The following is a 26294-nucleotide window of genomic DNA, read 5'->3' as shown; positions in this document are numbered from 1 at the left end:
TATTTTAGGTTATATATAGACATATAAAATAAATGTGGTGAAGAGTTAACACATATCTGGGCCAAGATTATATGGGAATTCTTTGCTCTCCTTATAACTTCTCCAGAGGTCTGAAATCATTTCCAAAAAAAAAAATTTTAACAGTGTCCATCCAGCGACTGAGCGACTTCACTTTCACTTTTCACTTTCATGCATTGGAGAAGGAAGTGGCAACCCACTCCAGTGTTCTTGCCTGGAGAATCCCAGGGTTGGGGGAGCCTGGTGGGCTGCCGTCTATGGGGTCGCACAGAGTCGGACACGACTGAAGCGACTTAGCAGCAGCAGCGTCAGTCAAGTTGCAGTGTCTTATTTCCAGCAATGTCCTCTGTAGTGTTAAGCTGACAAACAGGTTTGGGGATCCAAATCAGACTGGCAAAGAAGAGAATCAAGTCTCTTGCATTTCCCGGAAATCACCTGAATGTTGATGTCCTTGCTCCAACCCTACTGACAGGCACTGTTGTAATTTAGACAAATGATTAGAGCTGACTTCAATCCAGTAACTGAAAATTACCATCATGTCTAACTACAAACCATGAGAATGTTAAAGTAATTATATATCATCTTTATCCTTTTGAAAAGATGGTGGTGTGTAAGTCAACTTCATAGGGTATTTAGATTTGATTAATGTGTTTTGCAACAAAGGGAAGGGTACTAGTTCAAAAACAAGGGTTCATCCTACCAGGCAGACGTCATTACCGAGGCAACAAATGAGCTTCTCCCTGTGAACCTTACCCGGTTTCTGTGGCATCGGCCACACCTTTCACATAGTACTCTTGCTTCATATGTACGTTCCTGCCTCTCACAGTGATGGTTATCAGGGGGAAACCCTTCTGCAGCGTCCAGGTGTTCATCATGGTTTTCACATCAAGGCCTTCCTGTCGCCAGTGCTGGTTTATGAGAAAAAGGCAGATATGTGAACTACTTGGACCCACCTCTAAGAAGAGAGCCCAAGCTTGAGCTTGCAGGAGCTGCAGCCAATGAAGCTCTTCTGTCCCTTCCTCTGCTCCCAGCCCCAAGCCCGCTCCCTTCCCCTGCTGGCTCCAGCCATAGCATATCCATCAGAGCACCAACTATTCGCTTTTCATTCTCTCCCTTTCTTCTGTCTTAAAAACAAGTACCACACCTGGTTCTCCTGGGCAGACCTTGGGTTTGGCATCGGGCACAAAAGCAGGCATGTGTATGAAGTCAGGGAGAGAAAGGGCAGAAAGTGCCCAGGTGTGCAACACCTCCATAAGGATGCTGTCTATCCAACAAGCAAGATTGGGGGAAAAGTGCTCCATCGAGAGCCCGTACTTCCCAAGTGATAAAACCGACGTGGCCCACAACCCAACACCCAGCCATTAAGGCAAACGAGCATTTATTCTTTGATACTAAAAAAGCTTTCAAATAATATTTAAGAGCTAATGAAAGGATAAAACATTCCACGGGACACATCTAGAAACTATGAAATAAATCTGTCTCTGAAAGCAAAACAGCCAAGAAAATAAAAATCGAGTGGATATAATTCTGTTGAATCTCCAGGCTCACACTGAGTTACCTGTGAAAATATTCCACAAGGCCAGATAAACAGAGACTCAGGCTGCTTTGTGATTCAGGTGTTATGAATTCTTTATAGCTTAGCAGTTAAAGACATGAGTTAGATCTCAATTCAAATCCCTGCTCTGCAATTTACTAATCATATGCCTTTGGATTTCATTTCCCCAGCTGTAAAAATAGGGGTAATAGCATTTGCTCATAGGCTTATTGTGAAGAATAAAGCAGATTATACATGTAAGTGCTTCACACGTGCCTGACACATCGTAAGTGCCTGAGAATGCTCACGCCATCTATGTGTTTTTTTTTCCCCCCACAAATGAAGGGCTATGGAAACAATCGACACAGCCTGAAGGATATAGTCCTAATCTACCACAGAAGCACATCATAAATCTACTGCTTTCCAGAGAGTGAAGCTGAAGAAATTAATATCAGTGAGATAATGTTCCCAAAGATGGCTGGAAAACTTCCTTGTATAGAGAGACTTAAGAAAAATTGTAAAAGGCCGTCACTCTAGTATAGTTTAAATGCAGCCTTATCTAGAGAGACTGATACGATCCAGGATCTCAGAAAGCTTGGCACAGAGTTATCCTTCAAAGAAAATGGAGTAAAAGAATGGGCTTTGGGGTAACACGTACAGATGTGAAAACTTACCGCGGTTGAAGATGAATGTTCACCTCTAGAACAAAATCCATCCATGTGTTGTGTGTCATCTGTAGGGCAAATCTAAAAACCAAAAATAAACACATCACTCAGTCCTTTGGGAAAAAAAAGAAAAACCACTCATGATTCTTCTCAGAGGAATTAATGTGGTACAGAAAAAAAACAAAATAAGGCAATAAGCCTGCCAACCCCAAACACAGAGATACATGAAAACATACTCACGCTTGCCATACTATTCCACAGGTCCTCGTTTTTCGTGTTTTTATAGCTATACTTCTGCAGATACTTTACAATGCCGCTTTTAAATGCATCAGCACCAAGATAGTCCCTTAGCATATTCAGAATACAAGCTCCCTGAAAAGACCATATAAATAATTGTTAGCTATAGTCCGCCTCCGTCTCATATACTGCCACTATGTTGGAGCCACTCGTTAAGATGCTGTAACATTTTTAGCATCTGATCACTTGTGGAACAAATAGAAAAAGTGGGTTACACCTGGACCGATTGAGGCAGGGGATCAATACGACTCTTCATGCTTTAGTCACCAGGACTGCTATTTTTTGTCAGTATTCAAGCTTCCCCATCATCTGCCATCTTCCATGATTCACAGGCAAGTGGGCGACGGTGCAGAATAAACACGGGACTTTGGACCACCACGTGGCCCTCCCGCCGCCCCTCTAGGGCAGGAGTGGGGAGAGATGGAATCAAAGTTGAGAACAGGTGAGAAATGGCGGAGCCCGTTGGGCAAGAATTGGCAGCCTTGAGCACAGAAAACTGGTCCAGCAAGAGCAACGTGAGAAAGGGGGCAAGAGAAGTCCCAAACACTCTGCACTCCTGTGATAAGAGCTCTTCCCCCTCCTCGCCCACTTTCCTAAATCACGGGTCACAAACTCGAATACCTCCAGTGGTCAGACAGGTGACAAACGAGCAACAGAAGTCCAAGGAAAAGAAAAATGCTTTCACATTCTTTGTCTCCCCCTGAACTTTTCATACAACTAACCACCAAGAACTTTTCCTCCTTCCTCCTTCCCTCTCACTCAAAACACCACCCTGAGTTTTCTAGGAAATCATGAGTCCCCCTTCCTAGGAAACCCTTCCTACTTCACTCCCTGAAAAGCCTCAATTCATCTTTAAGACATAACTCAAAATCTCCTTTTCCAAAAGAATGTCTTAGGTCCCCTCAAGGTAGAGACAGTCTCTCTCTCTCTCTGGTTCTAGGAGACAGTAGAGTCACTAGATGGGCAGAGCCTGGGTCCCTGAAGGTCTGCATTGAGTACATATCCCTGCCAACAGGACAAGGATTTGTGAGGTATAATTTATGGAGGTGTAATTGATACATAACTTTAGCTTCGGGTATATAATACTTGCATATACTGCACAAGGATCACCTCAGTACACCTTGTTAACACCCATCACGACACAGTTACAATTTTTTTTTCTTGTGAGGAGGACTTCTAAGAGTTCCTCTTAGCAACTTTCAAACACACAATACAATGCTTTTAACTACAGCTCCATGCTGTACATTATATCCCTATGATGAATTTTATAACTGCAAGTTTTTACTTTTTGACATCTTCACCTATTCCCTAAGCCCCTGGCAACCATCAATCTATGAACTCACTCTTCGTGTGTTTTTGCTTTTAGATTTAACCTATAAGTGAGGTCATACCGGATTTGTCTGACTTAATTCATTTAGCATAATGCCCTCAAGATTCATCCATGTGGTTACAAGCGCCAAGCTTTCCTTTTTCTATGGCTGAATAGTCCACCATGGAATGGACACTTAAGGAAATAGCTATCTGGCCTATTGCAAATAAGGCTGCCAGGAACACGGGGTGCATGTCTCTCTTTTAGCTACTGTTTGTTTTCTTTGAATAAATACCTCAAAGTGGAATTGCTGGCTATGATATCTCTATTTTGTAATATCTTGTTTTCTATCCTGTCTTCCACGGTGGCCAGACCCATTTACATTCCCACCACAGTGCACATGGGTTGCCTTTCTCCACGTCTTCTCAACACTTGCCATTTGTCTTTTTGAGACTAGCCATTCTAACAGGTGTGGAGTGATGTCTCATTGTGTTTTGACTTGCATTTCCCCAAAGATTAGTCATGTTGAGCACTTTAAAATGTACCTATTGGTCATATGTTTGTCATTGGAAAAGTTTCTATTCAGTTCTTTTATTATCAGATTGTTTTTACTCAGCCATTACAAAGAATGAAATAATGCCATTTGCAGCAACATGGATGGACCTGGAGATTACATCATACTAACTGAAGTAAATCAGATAGAGCTAGACAAATGTCATGTGATATTGCTTAAATGTGGAATCTAAAACAAATGATACAAATGAACATATTAATAGACTCACAGAGAACAAACTTATGGTTACCAGGAGGGAAGGGTGGTGGGGAGGGAGAGGTTGGGAGTTTGGGATTGACATGTACACAATGCTCTATTTAAAATGCCTTTCCATGAAAACCATTTAAATTAAAAAATAAAGTGTAAAAAATAAATAAAAATAAAATCAGATTGTTTTCTTTAGTAATCAAGTCGTATGCGTTCTGTATATACTGTGGACATTAATCCCTTATCGGACACCTGGTTTTCAGATATTCTCCCCATTCAGTAGGCTGCCTTTCTCTCTGTTCTTGTTGTGCATGTGGTTTTTCATCTCGTGTGATTCCACTTGTTGATTTTTGCCTTTGTTGCTTATGCACTTATGCTTTGGGTGTCACATATAAAAAAAAACAAAAATCACTGCAAAGACACATGTCAAGAAGCTTTTTCTCTCTATTTTCCATTTAGGAGTTTTATGGTTTCTGATCCTAACATTTAAGTCTTTAATCCATTTCAAGTTAGTTTTTGTGAGTCGTGTAAGACAGTGGTGCAGTTTTATTCCTTTGTATATGGTGTCAGAAGAACTAAATGATCATTTATTTAAGAGACTCCATTTACCACTGTATATTCTTGGGTCCTTTTTCATAAGTTAACCTTATATTCATGAGTTGATTTCTGGGCTCTATTCTATTCCATTGATCTACGTGTGTGTTTATATGTCTGTTTTATGTCTGCTTTTATCTGCTCTGCACTATTGATGGAAACATGCAAACATGAAATACTTTTCCCTTTGTTACACATAAAGCAGCGAAGCTTTATGATAAATGGCACGTTCTCTGCCTCGGTGAGGATAATGGAAATAGTTGGAATGGAAGGGAAAGTTAAAAAGCAGAATCCTGATCTCATAAAGGAGCCATGACTTAGCTCCAGTCCACATTGCTAAGGGAAATAAAAGCCTGGTATGACCAGAATTCTATCTCCTTCAAAGAGAAGACAGTAATATGGATTTTTATATAAAATCTCCCAACTACTATATGCAACAATTTCCAGTTCTTTTATTAAACACATTTTGCATGACAACTGTTTCCGAAGGCACCCAAAGCTACAAAAGGGCAGGCGTTTTTGCCTGATACAAAGCTAAAGTTCAATCAAGACCTATTTGTTGGAGGATAAATAAAAAGTTTCTGTAGACTGCGAATATTCACTTACAACAGTAAATGAAGAACTGACAACAGTATAGTCTTTAGGATTTTAAGCCATACTTAAAGTTAGGCCTTAAAAAAGTTGACTCTGGTCAGCCTGAGTGAGAAGAGAAAGCCTTCAATCCAGGTCGGTCCTTATGAAGGGAAAGTCACCCCACAGCCCTAGCTATAGCCTCTCCACTCCAGTAAGTTTAGTGTGCAAACTGTATCCTTATAATACATTTTTACCTTGTCATAAGAAACTTCATCAAACATCTCCCGAATCTGAGCAGGGTTCTCCACGGGTGTGGACACGGGGTGTGAGGAGTTTAATGCATCTACCTCCATTGCGTTGAAACACTTACCAAAGAAATAATCTTCCTATTAAGATCGAAAGACAACATCACCAATGATTCACATTTAGATCAAAAATGATGAAATAAGCCTGGCTGCATGTGGGATAACAGGTTTACACTCCAAATTTCTGATGTGACCTATTATATATTTATAGAATTTACAAAATTAAATAGAATTATCTTCTAAGAAACAGACAGGAAACAGTGATTTTAGATCAATATTGAAAATTTGTTTAAATATTCATCACCTTAGAATAAAGAACATTCCTATAAAAATAAAAACATTAATGCCTACAGCCCAATAGTACCCAAATATGAAACTAAAATATATAATGATTTCAGTATCTCCAGTCTTCATCTATACTATTTTTTTTTGTAAATTAATTAATTTATTTTAACTGGAGGCTAATTACAATATTGTAGTGGTTTTAAAGCAAAGAAATTTAGCTTTAACCATGTAGTGAAAGAAAAAGCAATGGAGAACAAATTCCAACTATAATCTGATTAAGGCATATTACACAACAAAACAATAAGCATGATCACTTTTACTATTAAAGACTATATGGAAACAAGAAAATACTTATTATGATCCACTATACTGTAATCAACCCACTCCAGTATTCTTGCCTGGAAAATCCCATGGATGGAGAAGCCTGGTAGGCTACAGTCCATGGGGTCACAAAGAGTCAGACACGACTGAGGGACTTCACTTTCACTTTCTTTTCACATATAAGTTATGTATATAGGAAGATGAAAATGGGAATATGAATATGTACAAATGAAAATTAAAGTACGGTAAAGGATTGTTTTTACATAATGTTTCTTTCTAATTATACTGCATTTGATTTTCACAAGTTAAATACATGACTTTTGAAATCATCATGTAGGGATTCCAAACCAGTAAGTTTGTGACCCATGAGTCTAGGTTCTTATACAATCAAATGTACAATTATCTTAAAACTCATTTGATTTGGCAAGTAGGACCCTATTGAATAACATCAATCCGTACCTAATACTTCTCCAGTGAGCAGCCTGAAGGAGGGAAAGCGATACACAACAGACAAGTTGTCATTATTTCTGTTTCTTTTTCACTCAGGGAGGACAATTTAGTACTAACTTCATAACTCATAGATTTGGAAATAAGCAACTGAGCATGGAAAGAAGTCTTTGTGAGATATCTTTAAAGTACACTAGCATTTTGGAAACCTGATCCATATTTAAACTCCCAGGGAGGTTATCAATCTTTCTATAAATTCCATAATCAAGCATTGGTAAACATACTATTTTCCAGCAACAGATTAACCTAAAATGTTAAAAAAAAAAAAAAAGAAAGTAAGTAAATACAACTTACAACTTTCAGTTCTGGATGAGTCACACTGACTGACACGAACTCCATAAACTTGGCAAATCCCTCATTTAGCCAAAGATCATTCCACCATTCCATAGTGACGAGGTTCCCAAACCACTAAAGGAAAATATTACTCATTTTATCCACAGATTTCTATGGCAACTGGATTATCTACACGGCCATAAACATCAAACATTCAGAAGGAAATATATTCTATATGTGTAATGTCAGTATGTGAATGTTAACATATTTATAAAGCTAATATTTTTTTCAAAGTAAAAAGAAAAACTTTTCAATATGTATTTTAAAACATGGTACCTAATGTTTTAAAGACATAAATTTTCCTCTGGGAGAAAAAGACAAAGTAAAAATGAATCCATAGAATTCATGTATCGATATAAATAGCCTATGTCCCAGAAGAGCAATAAAAACATAGTTTATACTTTTTTGAAAAGTGTGATTGAGCTCATTTACCTGGTGGGCAAGTTCATGAGACACAATCATCGTGATGCCGAGCTTACTTGAGGTGGAAGACTTCTCAGCATCAAACAGTAGAGAAGATTCCCTGTATGTCGTCAGTCCCCAGTTTTCCATTGCAGCAGACTGGAAGTCAGGAATTGCAGCAAGATCTTGGGAAGGAAACAAAAAACATCTTATCAGTCTTAACCTACACATGGCCCAAACACACTAACTCTCAGAATGGATGGATGCAGGGATTAAAGAGAAACTAAGTGATCCACACAGAATCTTGGGTCCTGGATGAAGAACCTTTCACAATGAAGTCAAAGGGCTCGGTGGCTCATTCAGAGTTACTCTGCTGCTGCATGATAAAGTCACGCTTGGCTTTCAGACCTCCTGACTCCATTTCTAATTCTCTGACAAGGTGTTTGGGGATTGGACAATCTTAAAAATTGTCTCAATAATCCACTCTAGCTGGGATGCCCAAGACTCCCACACACTACAAACTCAAACACATAATAGTTTTAAGGGCTCATGTAAGAAAGAAAATGCAGATTTTCTTATGCTCTATCAAGGAACTCATTGAAAACATTTATTGAGTACTCTATGTTCTTACCAAATGCATGCCAATCATGGAAAAAAATGCAGCCTCTGTCCTTTGCTATCTGCCCACTAATAGAGTCATGTTTGTCTTTAAAATCAGAAGGCAAAAGTTTCCCCATGCTACATGCCTCAAAAACCTGCTGGGGTTTTAATGACTTGAGAGGCTGCTGCGCTGGTGGAGGAAGATGCCAGTTAGGAAGATATAATCTACTGCTGGGGTCATTAAATGTCAGTTTGAAACATCTGTGCAAGATCTATACCTTGTTTGGGTAACGGATATGGGATGCTGAAATAATCCTCATAAAATTCTAGAAGAGTCACTGCGGCATCCAGTGCATAATCTGCCTGATTTATCTTGTCTGGAACAGCATATACGGAAACCTGGAAAGGAAGACACAAGGGAGTTATCCAAATGCCATCGTGGCTTTTCTAGAAGCCTGACATTAACAGCTTCCTAGTGTGGGACATGGTTGCCAGTATTAAAGATGACAATGGCAGGCTGCTATTTCTTATATTAATGCTGATTGTTCTCGATCAATCCTCCTACTGAAAACAACAGATAGATGATGAGTAACAAATATAAAAATGTCTTCCTAAATGTTTACATGAGATAGTGAAAAGGTAAAGACAACTTAGTGTCCCAAACTGAAATGACTGCAGGACCCTCGGAAGTCAGCAGAGGGTCACTGCAGCCAGCTTTTGCCCTGAAGACACTAGACCACTACAGATGGACTTGAACTGAGGTCTTCATGGCACTGGAGACCTCAACAGGGAAAGGAGACAAAATCCAGAACCTGCTCAAGGTGGGTGGGAGATGTCCCCTGCTAGACCCCAAAGGACCAAGCCCTTACTGGAAGTCTAAACTAGAAAGAATCACCAAATTCCTCCAGGAGACTGCAAGGGGGGAAAAAAAGCCTTATTCAAACCCTGATGATGTATGAGGAATAGTGAGAGACTCTCCTCAGAGAATTTATGGCTAAAAGCTAAACTTCATGCCGTCTAACAGCTGAACTCACAATAAGCCTAGGTGGTCCAAAAACCTGAAGCCAATAATTTAAAGTGATTCCCAAGGCTGCAAAGTCTCCAGGTCACTTGACAGGAGCAAATTACAAATTCTCTCTGGAAAAATTCACCTTCAACTCAGGTAAGAAAAGCTCACAGACACGATTCACAGTACACAGCATGAAGGAACAAGACACGGTGAACAAGAGCCAGCAGAAACAGCAAATCACAGAACCAGCCACACCAAGACTTCATATATGACAACTTCTAGACATGATATAAAGTGTGAGTTTAATGTGTTAAAGAAAATGACTCAAACTATTGGCACACAAAAGGGGTCTGGGGACCTAATCCCAAGGTAGATATATGTGGGAGGGGCGGTTCCCTCACATCTCCAAGCAACATTGCAACACCAGCTGGGTATCCTACAATTCATATCCTACAATCCATGCTGACACTCCTGGCGTGAGAGCATCATTCTACAGGATTCAGTCTTACAAGCCTGCTCCCTAACCCGATTTCAGATGCCAGTCAAAAGTGCAAGTTATCACCCGTGCTTCTGACTTCGCAGCTACTGGCTGGAGGTTCCCAACCCCCTTCTTGAGTTTAATTTGCTAGAGCAGCTCACTGAACTCAAGAGTAACATTTTACTCGACAAGATTCCCAGTCCATTATAAACAAACATACCTCAGGAATGAACAGCCACATGGGAGAGTTGCCTTAGAACAAGGTATGGAAAAAGGCACTGTAACGACCATGTCCTCTCCTACCAAACCACTTTCCCTATCCCTGCACTGGTTCACCAACCCAGAAGCTCACAGGAGCCACCCTTTGAGTTTTTATGGAGTTTTCACAACACAGGCATAAATGATTGACCTTTGGTGACGAAACTCAGTCTCCAGTCCCAACTCTCCCATCACATGGTTGGTTCCCAGTCAACCAGCCTTAGTTAGGTTACTTAGGAAATTTTTATTAACATAACAAGAGATAATACTTATGGTTCTCAACACATAGGACATTCTAAGAGTTTTAGTAGCTCTGAGCCTTCATCAAGGATGAAGACCAAATACATATTTCTTATTATGAATTACAGTATCACAGTATGAAAGACACATAAAAATAACCATTCATAAAGGATTCACTGAAGTGGGCAAATCAGTGAGTGGGTGTTTTTTACTGTTAATTTCACTGCTGAACTTAGATTGCTTCCTACAGCCAAGTCTCAAGCCTTAGCTTCAAATCCCCAGGTAAGCAGAGATAACTCCACAAGGATAAGAAGACCCTTTATTCAGGACCTTATTCAGGCCCTACAGAAGACAAGGCAATTCAGAAGAGAAACCCTAACTATCCCAGGCTTCAGTTAAAACTAGCACAAATAAATGAGGTCATTTTAAATAAAATGTCGCCTGCCTCCTCTTTGAAAATCTTCTTTGCATTCAGGGCCGCAGTGTACAGTTGTGTAGGTTGCTCACTACACAATGAGACCCACGCAGTGGCAAGAACTCCTTGAAACAAGACCTCTTCCCCTGATACTCCAGTATTCCCTGACCCAAATGCTCTCCCCAGAGCCATTTAATACTCCAAGCTGTCTTCTCTTACTTCCTTCCCATGGCTAGAAATCCCCGGCTGGGATAGTCAGTGACATTCACTTCCAAACTGCAGAAAGTTATAGACAGAAGAAGCAACCTGAGCAACCACTGCAGGATCTAAGCCAATGTATACATTTTACAGAATGTAAGCTCATCTCCAAAGGTAGCAGAAAGCCAGTTAATGGTGCAGCCAGCACCATGACCCAGGCCAGGCTACGTCTCCCCACGTGTTTCTGCTAGTAGAACCCCGCTGTGAACACAAGCATCTTGACAGTGGGATGGCCCACCAACTGGTTTGTGCGAGAAGGAGGGGCGTTTCCAGGATGTGGGACTTCCAGTTATAAAACCAGCACCGTCCCAGGCAGACCAGGGCAAGTGGGTCACCCTACATGACAATCACAAGTTCACCTTGATTCCGCTCTTGGTCATCTTGCTGACAGACTTAAAATCTGAAACAATGAAGGCCACCAGGTAGGTGCTCATCTTCACGGTGACATCAAAGTGGTCTTCTATGAGTCCTTCAGCCACAGTCACAGATTTAACCTAAAATCAGGATAACTGAGATCATCAAAGAATCCAACTACCCAAGACACTGAAAACATTTTATAAGAGAAATAGTCCTAAGTCTCAGACATACTGAAAGTATATGACATGACATTTGTATAGTTATTTAAGAATATCTCTTTCAGAGACTTCCCTGGTGGACCAGCGGTTGGGACTCTGCCTTGCAATCCAGGGAATGTGAGTTTAATCCCTGATTGGGAAGGTAAGATCCCACACGTCTCACAATCAAGAACCAAAACATAAAACGGGAGCAATACTATAACAAAATTGATAAAGACTTTTCAAAAAATGTATTTCTTTCTTAAGTAATTTAGATAGGAAAGGCAAACCATTCTCCTCTGTGTTTTAATTGAGATATAATTCATATACCATAAAATTCACTGTTTTAAAGTATACCATTCTGTTTTTTTTTTATTATTATATTCACAGTTATACAACCACCACCACTTAAATATCTTCTAAATAAGCTAGACGATTACAAACTGACTCATATTGGCACATGAGGATTGGTAATGCAGCTGGGAAAAAGCAAAACCAAGACTGCTGATTTTGCCAAGATGTAGCCCACATAATACAAAGTGCGAGAATAATCTGGAAATGCAGTGTCTAACTGCGTGCATGTGTCACCATGGATAACCTAAAAGAGCTTCTACTTTCTTAAACAAGTCAAAGAAACCCATGTCTGGGCCTGACCCTGCAAAGTCTCCTCCAGACTCTGATCTGCTTCACTGAAGTCAGGTTTTGCAGTGTAATCAGGGAGCAGCCTTGCAGAGTGGGGTTGGAGCCACCGAGGTACAGGCTAAGAGGTCGGCTTCCCAAGAAGAAAGTCTACTACCTCAGCCAACAGAAAGCAGTGGGCAGGATCTTGGAGAAAAGACCAGTCGAAACTAGTCTGAGAACATCCACATTAATGATGCATTTTTCCTGTAATCCCATTTCCACCTCTATATCTATGCCCTTGTCCTTCTTTGTGATACCCACCAGCCACAAGCTATGGTTGCCTGCTCATCAGCCTTTGGGCATTCATACCCTGACTCTGACAGCCAACCTAGGTTTATTCTTGAAGGGCCAGAAACTACCTTTCTTTTTAAAATGTCTTCAGTTTACCCCTGACAAAAATTTCTGGTCTTGAAGTTGCGCTCATCAGTAGGAAAGTAAGCTAGTTAAACGAATTCAAATTTAGATGTGATTAACTCCTGCCCCAAACAGTTGGGTGTTCCAAAGGTATATTTTTCTTCTCTAGCCTCCAAAAAGACCCTTTGTAACCCCGCTGCCCTTCCCCTCAACTCCATGTCTGAAGCTTAAGTTCAGGCACCTCTGTTAGATTTCTGCCAAGAGGAGGGATGGCCCATCCAAGAGCAAGATTACATTAGAGATTTTTGGATCCTCAACAAGTAGGTCCTGGACTTGGATTCATGGATTTGGATTCACGGAGTTGGACTCCAGCATCTTTGTGAAGCCTCTGGGCTTTGGCCTTCCCCCTACAAACCTATGAAATCTGTACCAGTCTTGTTTAGTGTTCAGTCTGTCCCTCACTTCCAAACCACCCCTGTTCCTTTATTCTTCTTATGCTGTAATTCTCTAATTAGAGAAGTCACTCCCACCCCAGGCAGCAGTACCATAATATTTGGGGAGGGAACTATAATTTGAAAAAGCATTTTCTCTATCTCAAATTTATATTAGGAAAATGGCATAACTGTTTCTTATCTTTCTATATACAAGTGTGTTGGGGAAAGAGACAAAAGTTCTTGTCTGGTAAGGATTCACAAGTCTGCCTTTTAGATAGGCTTCTGGTGTGGAATGTCAGAATCTCTTTTAGGGGGTCCTTAAGGCAATGGCACCCCACTCCAGTACTCTTGCCTGGAAAATCCCACGGACAGAGGAGCCTGGTAGGCTGCAGTCCATGGGGTCGCAAAGAGTCAGACACGACTGAGCAACTTCACTTTCACTTTTCACTTTCATGCATTGGAGAAGGAAATGGCAACCCACTCCAGTGTTCTTGCCTGGAGAATCCCAGGGACGGGGGAGCCTGGTGGGCTGCCGTCTATGGGGTTGCACAGAGTCGGACACAACTGAAGCGACTTAGCTTAAGGGACTCAGTGAGCAATATAGAGTTCTAAAGGTTGGGAAATACTACACTGGAGGTTGGTTCATGGCTCTCTGAGTCACTTCATGTGAAGATACTGCCTGCCCAGCCAGCACAGGGATGAGGTACGATACCCTTCCGGACTCTGGGCAAAGCCTATTCCAGCCTGAGTCTCATCCACGGTGAGCTTCTCTGAACAAAGGATGTATGTGCTTCAGCAGTTGGTATGTATCAGCGGTAGACCGACAGCTCAGCTTCTGTGTTTCCAGTGCTACCAGAATCATAGGGGAATGGACCTCACTGAGTAATTTTATTCATTTGGCAAGGTCATCTTTTCCTTTCCACTTTTAAAAAGCAGAAGGGCTTCAGCCTAACAGATGCAGACTATTATATTTAGAATAGATAAACAACAAGGTCCTATTTTATAGCACAGGGAACTATATTCAATATCCTGTAATTAACCATAATGGAAAACAAAAAAGTAGAATAAAAAAATAAAACTCAAAGGGAACACTGTCCACATCTGCTCTGGAACTGGAAAATAATGACTTCTTTAAAGGCGACTTGAGGTAGCTACCTTCACTACCATTATATTCTTAAAAGATTACTTTTTTAATTTCCATCTGCCCAACTTCATGCCAGTTATTTTTAATACAAACTGTATAGCTAATATTAGTAATATAGTATACAGAAATTATAGGAAATAACTAAATCATAGGAATATGGCCTTATTCGACAGAGCATTTCCTTTAAAAATCCTTTTAAAAGACCATATGAGAAAAGTGTAAGTGCTTTACGAAAGGCACTCTCACTTGAACCTGACCTGAATTTCCTACATGGTTTCTCTCTTGTCAACGTGCATGACCTGCAGTGTCACTCTTAACCTAAATTTTGCATGTTTTTAGGGACAATGTTTTTTTCCTTTGGCCATAAGTAAATTGCTGCTTGAACCAAAAGCATAGGTTAGAAGTGAAAAAGAAAAATTAGCTATCTGTCAGGCAATGAAACAAACAAAACAGGTAGCCTGAATGTTAACTGGCAATGGGGAGAGGCAAGCCACAGGGAATGAATGGACTTCTCATCAGAGATACACAATTTAGACTCACCAGTGGCATATTGGAGATGGCAAGGTGTCTTGGTTCCCTTCTGATCTTGATTAAAAAACTCGCCTTGAAAGCAGGTTCATCAAAGCAGGGAAAGGCCATTCTGGCTGCAGTTGGTTCGAACTGTGTTGATGCAAGTACCCTAAAATTCCGTAAAGGGAAATAAAAACACAGCAGGAAGTACCAGGGACTGTAAGTTAGGTGTATGATCGTGTCTTAATTCCTAAAGTTATCACAATCCTGATGAATCTCACTACCAAAAAATCTTTTATATGACAAAAGCTAGCATAAACTAAAAGACAAGTAAAAGAACAGGGAAAATTGATCGAAAGGTATTTAACAAAGTGTTAACATAACCTGAACAAATAATGAGCTCTTAAAAATAAGTAAAAATTCACCCACCAACCAAGCAGAATAGCAGGCAGAGGTCATAAACAGGCAACTCACAAAAGAAGAACATACAAATAGTCAATAAACACATAAAAAGCTGCACAGCTTCATTAATAATCAATGTAACAAATTAAAAGGGAAATTCTGTTGGTATTTTGGCTCTAAAAGGATTGTCACTACACAGAATTAGTGAGAAATATAGCAAGGCATATAAAAAGTTTGTTGACCCCTGACTTAGCAATTTTACTTCTAGGCATTTATTCTAAAGAAATGATTTACAAAGATGCTTATCCAAGTATTGCTGATGCTAAAAAGTTGGAAACAACCTAATTTCCATCCATAGGAGGATTAGTTAAATAAATCAACACAGAAACATGCATTTTAATAAAGTTGTTAAAATGATGTAAAGTGACAGTCATCGTGTAAAATGCGTGTCAACATATATTTTTAATAAAAAAGCTCCCTCGTGAAACATAAAATACAACATAGTTCCATTTACATAAAATGACATGTACGTATATCCAGAAAAAAGTCTAAAGGATGTTCCCCTAAAACAGAAGCAGTAGTTATCTCTAGGGGTTATAATGGGGATACATTTTATCTTTTCAAAAATTCTTTTCTGTAGTATTTGACTTTTTTTTAACCTCAAAAAATAATATGAAATCAGAAAAGTAAGTATAAGCTACTAAAAAAATTTGATTTTAAAATTTAGCATAAAATCTCCCAAAATATATTGTGTTTTTAAAAACAGAACTAAAACAAGCAGGAGAGGATCCCTAAAAAGGTTTCAACTGAGACAAAAATATTTCCTCTAATAGGCCATTACAGGTTGAATTGAGTCTTCCCAAAATATATTTTGAAGTCTTATTACCTAATATCAGTGAGACTTTATTCAGAAATAGGGTCTTTACAGATGCAGTCAAGTTCAGATAAGGCCATCGGGTCAAGCCCTAGTCCAATATAACTGGTGTCCTTAAAACAAGAGGGAAACCTGGAGAATGGCCATGTGACAGGCAGGCAGAGACCAGACTGATGTAGCTGCAGTTCAAGGAATGTCAAAGATTGATGGCCCCACAAGCTAGGAAGAGGCAAAGAATGAGGCTATTCAGAGACCTAGAGAGCACAGGCCTCCTGACACCTTGATCTTGGACTTCTAGCTTCCAGAACTGTGAGATACTAAATTTCTACTGTTTTAAGTCACACAGTTTATGTACTTTGTTAAAGCAGCCCTTGGAAACTGGTACCTAGGCCAAGAGAATTTAAAACATATATTCTATCCCAGAAGTCTAATTAAATAAACAAATAGGTATTTACTCTGATAGAGCTGGAGGAAAGAAAATTGGTTCAAACAGAATGAAAAATGAGATTTAAAAAAAAAAAGGAAAAGACTATAAGCCATTTTTAAATATGCAAAGACATGCAAAACAAAACCAAAGAAAGAATTCAACAATCAAGGAAGTTTTAAAGGACAAGCCACCTGAAATAATAAATTTAGTGTGGGTAGCACTTGAACTTTAAAAAAAAAAAAAGACAAAAATTACCTCACTTCTCCTTCCTTGGTTCTGTAGGTACTTTTATAAAATCCATGGAAACTCTCAGAAAGATTGCCAGCATAGTTGATGACAATAGTGTATGGGAGGCCGACGACCAGCGGCTCAGAAGCCAGAAGCGCAATTTGCTCCTGAGGCGGGTTTTCCAGGACTCTCAGTGGCTCTTCCGCCTGCCTCTCGCCACCTCCCTTCCTCAGGGTGGCCTTGGATATTTGTAGGCGGTGACTGTGCAGGATGATGGTACTGGTGGGCTTGCTGGGTGTGATTTCTATCTGTGTGGTTCCCCCGAAAGTCAGAGTGGTGAGGTTTGCGTGAATCATGAGATCATAATGAGCTGGGATGATGTGCTCTGGAAGTCGCATTTTATTCCAAGGAAATGGTGCCCCGTTGCTAGCTTTTGGAGATGTTGGTTCCCTGCTCTGACATGAGGATGGAGTTGCCACCGTTAAGAGAATCAGCAGTGTTGAAAGCAGTGAGGGCCTGGTTCCAAGTGGCCATTTGATGGATGGAGATATCATCTTGCTTGAAATGGCTAGAGGCACAAATGTACAAAAGAAAAAAAAAAATCACTAAAATATTATCAAGAGAGCATAATTTCAGAATGCATCCACCCAGAATTAACAGATATAGATACAAACTTAAAAAAAATACTAGGTCTTTCCCTGAAAGTAAAATTATCTTTCCTATGTTAATGAGTCACAAGAAGAGAGAAGTTTATGGTCAACAACAATTATTAACATCTACTATAAAGCATCATCTAGCTTTCAAAGTTTAAATTAACTCTATCAGTCAGGATCCTCCGTTGAAAGCAAGAACAAGCTCTGGCTGAAGATCCTTAAATGGATCACAGAATTGACAGGTCGTTTGGGAAGCCAGGCTCATAAAACAAGCAAAGATGGGCAACTAGAACTATATTAGACAAATATGTGATTAGATGGCCACTCCCTGCCGACACTAGACCTTAGAGGAAGCCACCCCAATGCGTAGAGATCAGATGCTGATACCTGTGCAGTCATCAAAGGAGGAGGTCTCTACTTCCCTGCAACTTCCTGTTGTTTCAGCAAAAGTGAGGTGTCCACACCACCAGCAGGGAGGACACAAAGCAGGCATCTGGCCTTACTGCTTCTCAGTGGGAGAAAGGCCTTGCTCCCCACTAAGCTTAAAACACAGAAAGTAAAGGAAGGAAATATATGCTCAGTAGCAAGGGGGAGTGGGAAGGCATGTATTTGCAACAGTAAGCCTTAATAATATAATCAATCTGATTTCGCTATTGATCATCTGGTGATGTCCATGTGTAGAGTCATCTCCTGTGTTGTAGGAAGAGGGTGTTTGTTATGACCAGTGCATTTTCTTGGCAAAACTCTGTTAGCCTTTGACCTGCTTTGTTTGGTACTAAGGCCAAATTTGTCTGTTACTCCAGGTATCTCTTGACTTCCTACTTTTGCATTCCAGTCCCCTATAATGAAAAGGACATCCTTTTGGGGTGTTGGTTCTAGAATGTCTTGTAGGTCTTCATAGAAGCATTCAACTTCAGCTTCTTCAGCATTACTGGTTGGGGCATAGACTAGGAATACTGTGATATGGAATGGTTTGTCTTGGAAATGAACAGAGATCATTCTATCATTTTTGAGATTGCATCCAAGTACTGCATTTCAGACCCTTCTGTTGACTATGAAGGCTACTCCATTTCTTCTAAGGGATTCTGGCCACAGTAGAAGATATAATGGTCATCTGAGTTAAATTCACCCATTCCAGTCCATTTTAGTTCGCTGATTCCTAAAATGTCAGCATTCACTCTTGCCATCTCCTGTTTGACCACTTCCAATTTACCTTGATTCATGGACCTAACATTCCAGGTTCCTATGCAATATTGCTCTTTACAGCATTCAACTTTACTTCCATCACCAGTCACATCCACACCTGGGTGTTGTTTTTGCTTTGACTCTGTCTCTTCATTCTTTCTGGAGTTATTTCTCTACAGATCTCCAGTAGCATAATGGGCACCTCCCGATCTGGGCAGTTCATCTTTCAGTGTCCTATCTTTTAGCCTTTTCATACTGTTCATGGGGTTCTTAAGGCAAGAATACTGAAGTGGTTTTCCATTCCCTTGTCCAGTGGACCACATTTTATCAGAACTCTCCACCATGCTCCATCCATCTTGGGTGGCCCTACATGGCATGGTTCATAGTTTCATTGAGTTAGACAAGGCTGTGGTCCATGTGATCAGTTTGGTTAGTTTTCTGTGATTGCGGTTTTCAGTCTGTCTGCCCTCTGATGGAGAAGGATAAGAGGCTTATGGAAGCTTCCTGATGGGAGAGACTGACTGAGGGGAAACTGGGTCTTGTTCTGATGGGCAGGGCCATGCTCAGTAAATCTTTAATCCAATTTTCTGTTAATGGATGGGGAAGCTCTATGCAGTCAGCAAAACAAGACTGGGACTGTGAAGTCAAGTGGGCCTTAGGAAGCATCACTATGAACAAAGCTAGTGGAGGTGATGGAATTCCAGTTGAGCTTTTTCAAATCCTAAAAGATGATGCTGTGAAAGTGCTGCACTCAATATGCCAGCAAATATAGAAAACTCAGCAGTGGCCACAGGACTGGAAAAGGTCAGTTTTCATTCCAATCCCAAAGAAAGGCAATGCCAAAGAATGCTCAAACTACTGCACAGTTGCACTCATCCCACATGCTAGCAAGGTAATGCTTAAAATTCTCCAAGCTAGGCTTCAACAGTACATGAACCGTGAACTTCCAGATGTTCAAGCTGGTTTTAGAAAAGGCAGAGGAACCAGACATCAAATTGCCAACATCCGCTGGATCATCCAAAAAGCAAGAGCGTTCCAGAAAAACATCTATTTCTGCTTTATTGACTATGCCAAGGCCTTTGACTGTGTGGATCACAACAAACCCTGGAAAATTCTTCAAGAGATGGGAATACCAGACCACCTTACCTGCTTCCTGAGAAATCTGTATGCAGGTCAAGAAGTAACAGTTATAACTGGACATGGAACAATGAACTGGTTCCAAACTAGGAAAGGAGTACATCGAGGCTGTAAATTGTCACCCTGCTTATTTAACTTATATGCAGAGTACATCATGAGAAACGCTGGGCTGAATGAAGCACATGCTGGAATCAAGATTGCCGGGAGAAACATCAATAACCTCAGATATGCAGATGACACCACTCTTATGGCAGAAAGTGAAGAACTAAAGAGCCTCTTGATGAAAATGAAAGTGGAGAGTGAAAAAGTTGGCTTAAAATTCAACATTCAGAAAACTAAGGTTATGGCATGTAATCCCATCACTTCATGGCAAATAGATGGGGAAACAATGGAAACAGTGACAGACTTTATTTTGGGGGGCTTCAAAATCACTGCAGATGTTGACTACAGCCATGAAATTAAAAGACACTTGCTCCTTGGAAGAAAAGTTATGACCAACCTAGATAGCATATTAAAAAGCAGAGACATGACTTTGCCAACAAAGTTCCATCTAGCCAAAGCTATGGTTTTTCCAGTAGTCATATATGGATGTGAGAGTTGGACTAGAAAGAAAGCTGAGCGCCGAAGAATTGATGCTTTTGAACCATGGTGTTGGAGAAGACTCTTGAGAGTGTCTTGAACTGCAAGGAGATCCAACCAGTCCATTCTAAAGGAGATCAGTCCTGGGTGCTGGAAGAATGATGCTGAAGCTGAAATTCCAATACTTTGGCCACCTCATGCAAAGAGTTGACTCATTGGAAAAGATTCTGATGCTGGGTGGGATTGAGGGCAGGAGGAGAAGGGGACGACAGAGGATGAGATGGCTGGATGGCATCACTGATTCGATGGACGTGAGTCTGAGTAGACTCCAGGAGTTGGTGATGGACAGGGAGGCCTGGCGTGCTGCGATCCATGGGGTCACAAACAGTAGGACACGACTGAGTGGTTGAACTGGAACTGGAGAAGTAGGGACTGAGGGAAAGGACTGGATGTATCAGAATGGCTGCCAGGTTTCTAGAATGAACATCTGGATGGTGGTGGTGGTGCTGCTGCTGCTGCTGAGTCGCTTCAGTCGTGTCTGACTCTGTGTGACCCCATAGACGGCAGCCCACCAGGCTCCCCCGTCCCTGGGATTCTCCAGGCAAGAACACTGGAGTGGGTTGCCATTTCCTTCTCCAATGCATGAAAGTGAAAAGGGAAAGGGAAGTCGCTCAGTCGTGTCCAACTCTTCGCGACCCCATGGACTGCAGCCTACCAGGCTCCTCTGTCCATGGGATTTTCCAGGCAAGAGTACTGGAGTGGAGCGCCTTCTCCGCTGGATGGTGGTAGGTATCCTTTATTGAAATGGAGAAGGCCAGAGGTGGAAAAGATTTAAAAGGGAGGAGAGGGAACCAAGGCTTCATTTTTCAATATGTTTAATTTGTGATGTCTATGAGATGTCCAAGGGGAAATATGAAGAAGGCAGTTAAATATACACAGACTGAGACATAAGGGATTTAAAGGAATTTCCTGTTCTTGACTGTATTCCTTTAAAGTTTTAAAAAGTATCTTCCTTGACATCTGATCTTACTAAATCTTCTTTGACAATCAATGGTGTGGATTCAAGTGCTGCAGTAACAGAGTTCCTAACTTTCTTTCACAGCCAGAAAAAGTTCAAGATACTAACTGCCTTGGGTGATTCTGACTTCTCCCACTCACACAGGAAGTCAGGGCAACTGGTCCTAGGCTGCCTCCTCCTTCCCTTTTTGGGACACCATGGAATGTCAAATCCATCATCAAGAGGTAACAGGCCTTCTTCCAAAGGCTCTGAGCAATGAAATTAACAAGCACTGATGATAGCTAGTTACCGGTAGTAAATACTTTTAAAATGTTGATTCAATTTTTTAACGTATTAGAACTTTTCTACTTAGGCCCACCTGAAAATGTGCTCCCTATCCAGTACCACTACAACTCTGTGCAAAAAGAGACAAGCTGGCCAATTTTTCAGTCTCTCTCTCTCTTTTTTTTTTAAGTCGTTGACTCCATCCTGAATTGAGAGCAAATACTTCGGGGATTTAGTAGAAACCAGAGCACTTTTTTCTAAACCTGGCCTCACAAAGAACCTCCAAGAAAAAGGTAAGGAAGTGTCTGCACTTTCTCCTTCCTCCCGAAATTAACTTGCAGGCCTACCAGGCTAGTAAGACACCGAGAGAGAACTTTAACTTGCTCCAACAGGACAGCCTTTAAACTCAATAAACTCCCGGCTGAGCCACAGCGAAGGGAGGACAGGCAACTATTGGCAAGAAGTGCAGAAGAAGGGACAGACTTGAATTGATCTAGAGGACGCTTAACTGTCCTTGCGACGATATCCCTGCGCCTGCAACTCACCGAACTCAGGTTTGTTTTCTCCAAATACTATCCGCCAGATACTCTCTTTGGCCAAACCCCAACCCCTCTCCCCCGCCATCCACCCACCACCTCTCTTGGCCCTCCTCTGGAGCCCAGCGGGCGAGGCTGGCAGTAATCCAGCCTCAAGGAGAAGCGCAGAGGACGGCTCCCGCCTGCCTGCCGGGAAGTGGCGGGGCTTAGGGGAGCTCTGCGCCGCTGGCCAGCTCCCGGTGCAGAAAGAGGCAAGGCCACTGTTGAGCCTGCGCCAACCCCACCACCCTTCCCGCGGACACGATCCCCAGCCTCGCGACCCACCCGCCACCCCTACCCCCCCACCCCCCGGCCCCACTTGGCCGCCGCCCGCTGATTCCCTTCCTCCCCGGGTCCCTGGACCGCCACACCTCCCGGCACAGAAAGGACGCCCTGGCCCCGCTCTTCCCCCAAACACTCAGCCTCCCCCAACAGCGGGGCGTACTGGGGTCTGTCTCACTCAGTACATGGGACTCGGGGACCACGCCGCAGTCGCCTGCCTTGGCCGCCCCGGGACCAAAAGTGAAAGCGAAAGTGAAGCCGGTGCGGCAAGCACAGGCGCGCGGGGCGCTGGGCCGAGCCCTGCAGGCGCAGGGGAGCCCCCGCCGAGGGGGTGGCTAGCTGGGGCAGGGGAAACCCGGCAGGACTAGCAGACCCCGATGTTCCCAGGACAGTTCAGTTCCGTCGCTCAGTCGTGTCCGACTCTTTGCGACCCCAGGGACCGCAGCAAGCAAGGCCTCCCTGTCCATCACCAACTCCCGGAGTTTACCCAAACTCATGTGCATCGAGTCGGTGATGCCATCCCAAGACAGGGACTCACAAAACAACAAGGCTTTCGGTGCAGGGGGAACCAACGGGGAGAAACACCCCTTTAAGGGTGCAAATTATTTTCCCTGCACTTGTCTGGAGATGGGTTCCCCATGGATTAGACTTTGGGGCAGCGGAGGTTTGGGGGCATAAGGAGAGGGCTGGCACTCTTTAAGGGCACTTGGGTGGAGCCGAGCTCCCCTCATTCCCGCCCCCCCCCCCCCCCGGCCCCCCGCCTCCACCGCCTGAACCAGCTCACAGCCCCGTTGGACTCAAGGCATGTCCATCATCTCCCCTCCGCAAATGAGCCGAGAGCCCCGGGCCCGCCTCAGAACGAAACAGGAACCCAGAACTGCTCTGCAAAATGCTGGCTTGTTCAGGGTTTCGGTTGCAGAGAGGTTGGGCTGTAGACGCGGAAGAGGAAGAAGAGGGAAACAGAGGCGCAGAACTGCCCCACCGATACAAGGGGCCCTCGGATCCCGCGGAGGTGTTCCACCCACATTACAACTTCTCCCTGGGCTTCCACGTGCCTCCGTGGTGAAGCATCTGCCTGCCAATGCAGAGGACATGTGTGCAAGCCTTTATCTCAGAAGATCCCACATGCCTCAGAGCAGCAGAGACTGTGCGCCCCAGCTCCTGAGCCTGTGCTCTGAAGCCCAAGAGCTGCAACTACCGAGCGCAGGCACCACGGCTACTGAAGCCATTGCGCCCTAGAGCCCCTGCCTCGCCCTGCAGCAAAGCAAGTCTGTGCTTTGCAACTAGAGAGTAGTTCCCACTTGCTGCAACTGGAGGAAAGCTCATGCAAGAACGAAGAGTCAACCCAGCCAGTAAAATAAATCTCAATAAAGAACTTATTAAAGTTCTTTAAAAATAAAGAACTCAATAAAAGTTCTCCCTACTTTTTCAAATCAAATGACCATTTCTGTGCTCCCCTTGGAACATTAAGACTGGATGAAATGTCACAAGAAGCCCACCTTTAAACAATTGAGGGTAAATGGGGTAAGAGGCCAAGAAGACACAAATGTTCCTACTCACCGAATGCTGCCCTGGCCTCTCTGAGATCTTTTTCTCAGTAAATGCAGGGTTTCTCCTCTCATTTCCTTCTCTGCAGCCTTGCCTTTGAAACCCTGGGGTTCTACGTTACTCGAAGAGTATTTCTCAACTTTTCCCCTCAGTCTTATGCCTCCTTTTAAAACATACAATTTTTTTCTTCTGCATAGTCAAGGTTATTTTGTAATATAAAAGTAACGCCCTGTCCCGGAGCCCAACCAGAGTGGGACCAAGGGAACTATTTTCACTAAAATTCAACAATAAAACCCACTCTGGGATCAGGTAATTTCTGCCTGTTTCCCAGGATGTCAGTGTATAGCTATAGCTCCCAGGCCTCTGGGTATCAGGGAATGATCCCAGTTTGCTCAGATGAGAGCTACTGGTCCAGTAAACTTTTGCATTTCTTTGTTTTCATATTTGTATTTTGGGACTTGGTGTTTCCCTTCAGTTTCTAATAAGCTTAGTTTCTTTGAAAAGATTTCTTAAAATGGTCAGGATGGAAGGAAGTGAAGGCACCAAACAGGTGGGAAAGAAAGTGAAATGTGCTCAGTTGCGACCGACTCTTTGCGACCCCATGGACCATGGAATTCTCCAGGCCAGAATACTGGAGTGGGTAGCCTTTCCCTTCTGCAGGGGATCTTCCCAACCCAGGGATCGAACCCAGGTCTCCTGCATTGCAGGTGGATTCTTTACCAGCTGAGCCACCAGGGAAGCCCAGAGGATGCTCTAAATGACCAGTTAAGGCAGGGAGAGGGGAATGCTTTTACCCATACTGGGCAGAAGGTAACTGAAATGTCAGTAAAGAGAAAGCTGGCCACCAGACTTCTTTCTCACAGCCGTTCCCTTGCCCAGACTTTAGACTCAGTTACAGTGCTAAGATTCCCTCTTCAGAATCCAAGGACACTACAAATAAAGCAATTAAGACAAGGATTTGGCAGCATTCCCTTCCCGTTTCAAAGCTCCAGCAGGGATCTGTGGGATGCAGACTTCGGAGTAAGGACTTTAAACTTGAAGGATTCCCACTTGCAGAGTCCTTGAGATCAAAAGTTAGCAGCTACCAAGCTCAGAAATGGTCTTAGAGGGAAGTGGCCAAAAAGAAGGGGCATCTAGGATTATTGATTACTTAACAACTGTTAGATACTGTGCTAAATGGATTTGTGTGTATGTATGTATAATTTAATCTTTTCAGCAATCATGTAATGTAGGTATTATGCTTTATAAATTTAGAGAAGAGAGATTGGCAACTTGCTCAAAAAAAAAAAAAAAACCCACACCTAAATTTGAACCCTAGGTGTGTCAATTTGAGTCCAAAGTACATGTTTTTTCCACTGATTCACATCCCTTCCTCAGCTAGCTATTATGTACTCCCCACCCGCTTCACCTTGCCACTGCTTCACTTGGCACTTCTAGCTTTGCTCTCTTCCAGGCAGCCCCTGGGAATTTCCCACCTTGAAAAACCTTCCTGGAGCCTCCCCATTTCCTCCTGGTGGAGATTCAGTTATGCTGCTCTAACTACAGCAGTAGCTAAAGAATCCAAAGCTTTATACCTCGCTCATGGTGCACTGTCCGTAGGCAGACTCCTCTGCCCTGCACAGCCAGCTGGGGCTCAGTGTGCTGGAGGACCATCATCTTGTTGGTACCTCCATCTGAAGCTTTTGGCCTTCTTGATCACCGCGGCAAGGAAGAGTAAGTCCAAAGGATTAGGCATCAGCTTTTTCCCACCTCATTGCTGAATAATATATATCCCTTCCACTCACATTTCATTGACCAGAACTAACTACATGGTCTTCTGCAAATACAGGGAGAGGCTGGAAAACACTAATATTGTCCTCAACACAGTGTAACAGGGTCAGCTGAGTCTTACCTTTCACAAGTTCAGTGTCCTTAGTCTCAAACGGGACCCGGGAGGAGGAGGAAGTCCATCTCAGGCTTTAGCCATTGCAACACATACAACCATGGCTTCAGTTCAGTTCAGTCACCCAATCATGTCTGACTCTTTGCGACGCCATGGACTGCAGCACACCAGGCCTCCCTGTCCACCATCAACTCCCAGAGTTTACTCAAACTCATGTCCATTTAGTTAGTGATCCATCCAACCATCTCATCCTGTGTTGTCCCCTTCTCCTCCTGCCTTCAATCTTTCCCAGCATCAGGGTCTTTTCCAATGAGTCAGTTCTTCACATCAGGTGGCCAAAGTATTGGCGTTTCAGCCTCAGTCCTTCCAATGAACATTCAGGACTGATTTCCTTTAGGATGG

The 26294-nt window shown here is 42.5% G+C and overlaps 1 protein-coding gene across 6 annotated transcripts in view; it reads right to left on the bottom strand.

The window, feature by feature from the left end:
- Positions 1-22980, bottom strand: part of ERAP1 (endoplasmic reticulum aminopeptidase 1) — a 37616-nt gene extending 14636 nt beyond the window's left edge. Inside the window, exons 1-11 of one of the 6 annotated variants that reach the window (XM_025292203.3) lie at positions 22950-22980; positions 16797-17337; positions 14869-15007; positions 11521-11655; positions 8782-8902; positions 7934-8088; positions 7463-7576; positions 6005-6136; positions 2458-2589; positions 2227-2298; positions 772-926 (exon numbers count right to left, since the gene is read on the bottom strand). In XM_025292203.3, the coding sequence (XP_025147988.2) occupies positions 772-926; positions 2227-2298; positions 2458-2589; positions 6005-6136; positions 7463-7576; positions 7934-8088; positions 8782-8902; positions 11521-11655; positions 14869-15007; positions 16797-17337; positions 22950-22965 (1712 nt within the window). In that variant the 5' untranslated portion in view covers positions 22966-22980. Of the gene's footprint in view, positions 1-771; positions 927-2226; positions 2299-2457; positions 2590-6004; positions 6137-7462; positions 7577-7933; positions 8089-8781; positions 8903-11520; positions 11656-14868; positions 15008-16796; positions 17338-17809; positions 18116-22551; positions 22571-22625; positions 22780-22949 lie in introns of those variants that run through there. The other 5 variants (XM_006064449.4, XM_044948524.2, XM_025292204.3 and 2 more) reach the window with 5 other exon arrangements.
- Between the last annotated feature and the right edge of the window lie 3314 nt (positions 22981-26294).

The sequence above is a fragment of the Bubalus bubalis genome, chromosome 9 (genome assembly GCF_019923935.1).
Source record: "Bubalus bubalis isolate 160015118507 breed Murrah chromosome 9, NDDB_SH_1, whole genome shotgun sequence".
Classification (NCBI taxonomy): Eukaryota; Metazoa; Chordata; class Mammalia; order Artiodactyla; family Bovidae; genus Bubalus; species Bubalus bubalis.
The sequence above is the reverse complement of the archived record's forward strand: the minus strand, read 5'-3'. Positions and strand labels throughout refer to the sequence as shown.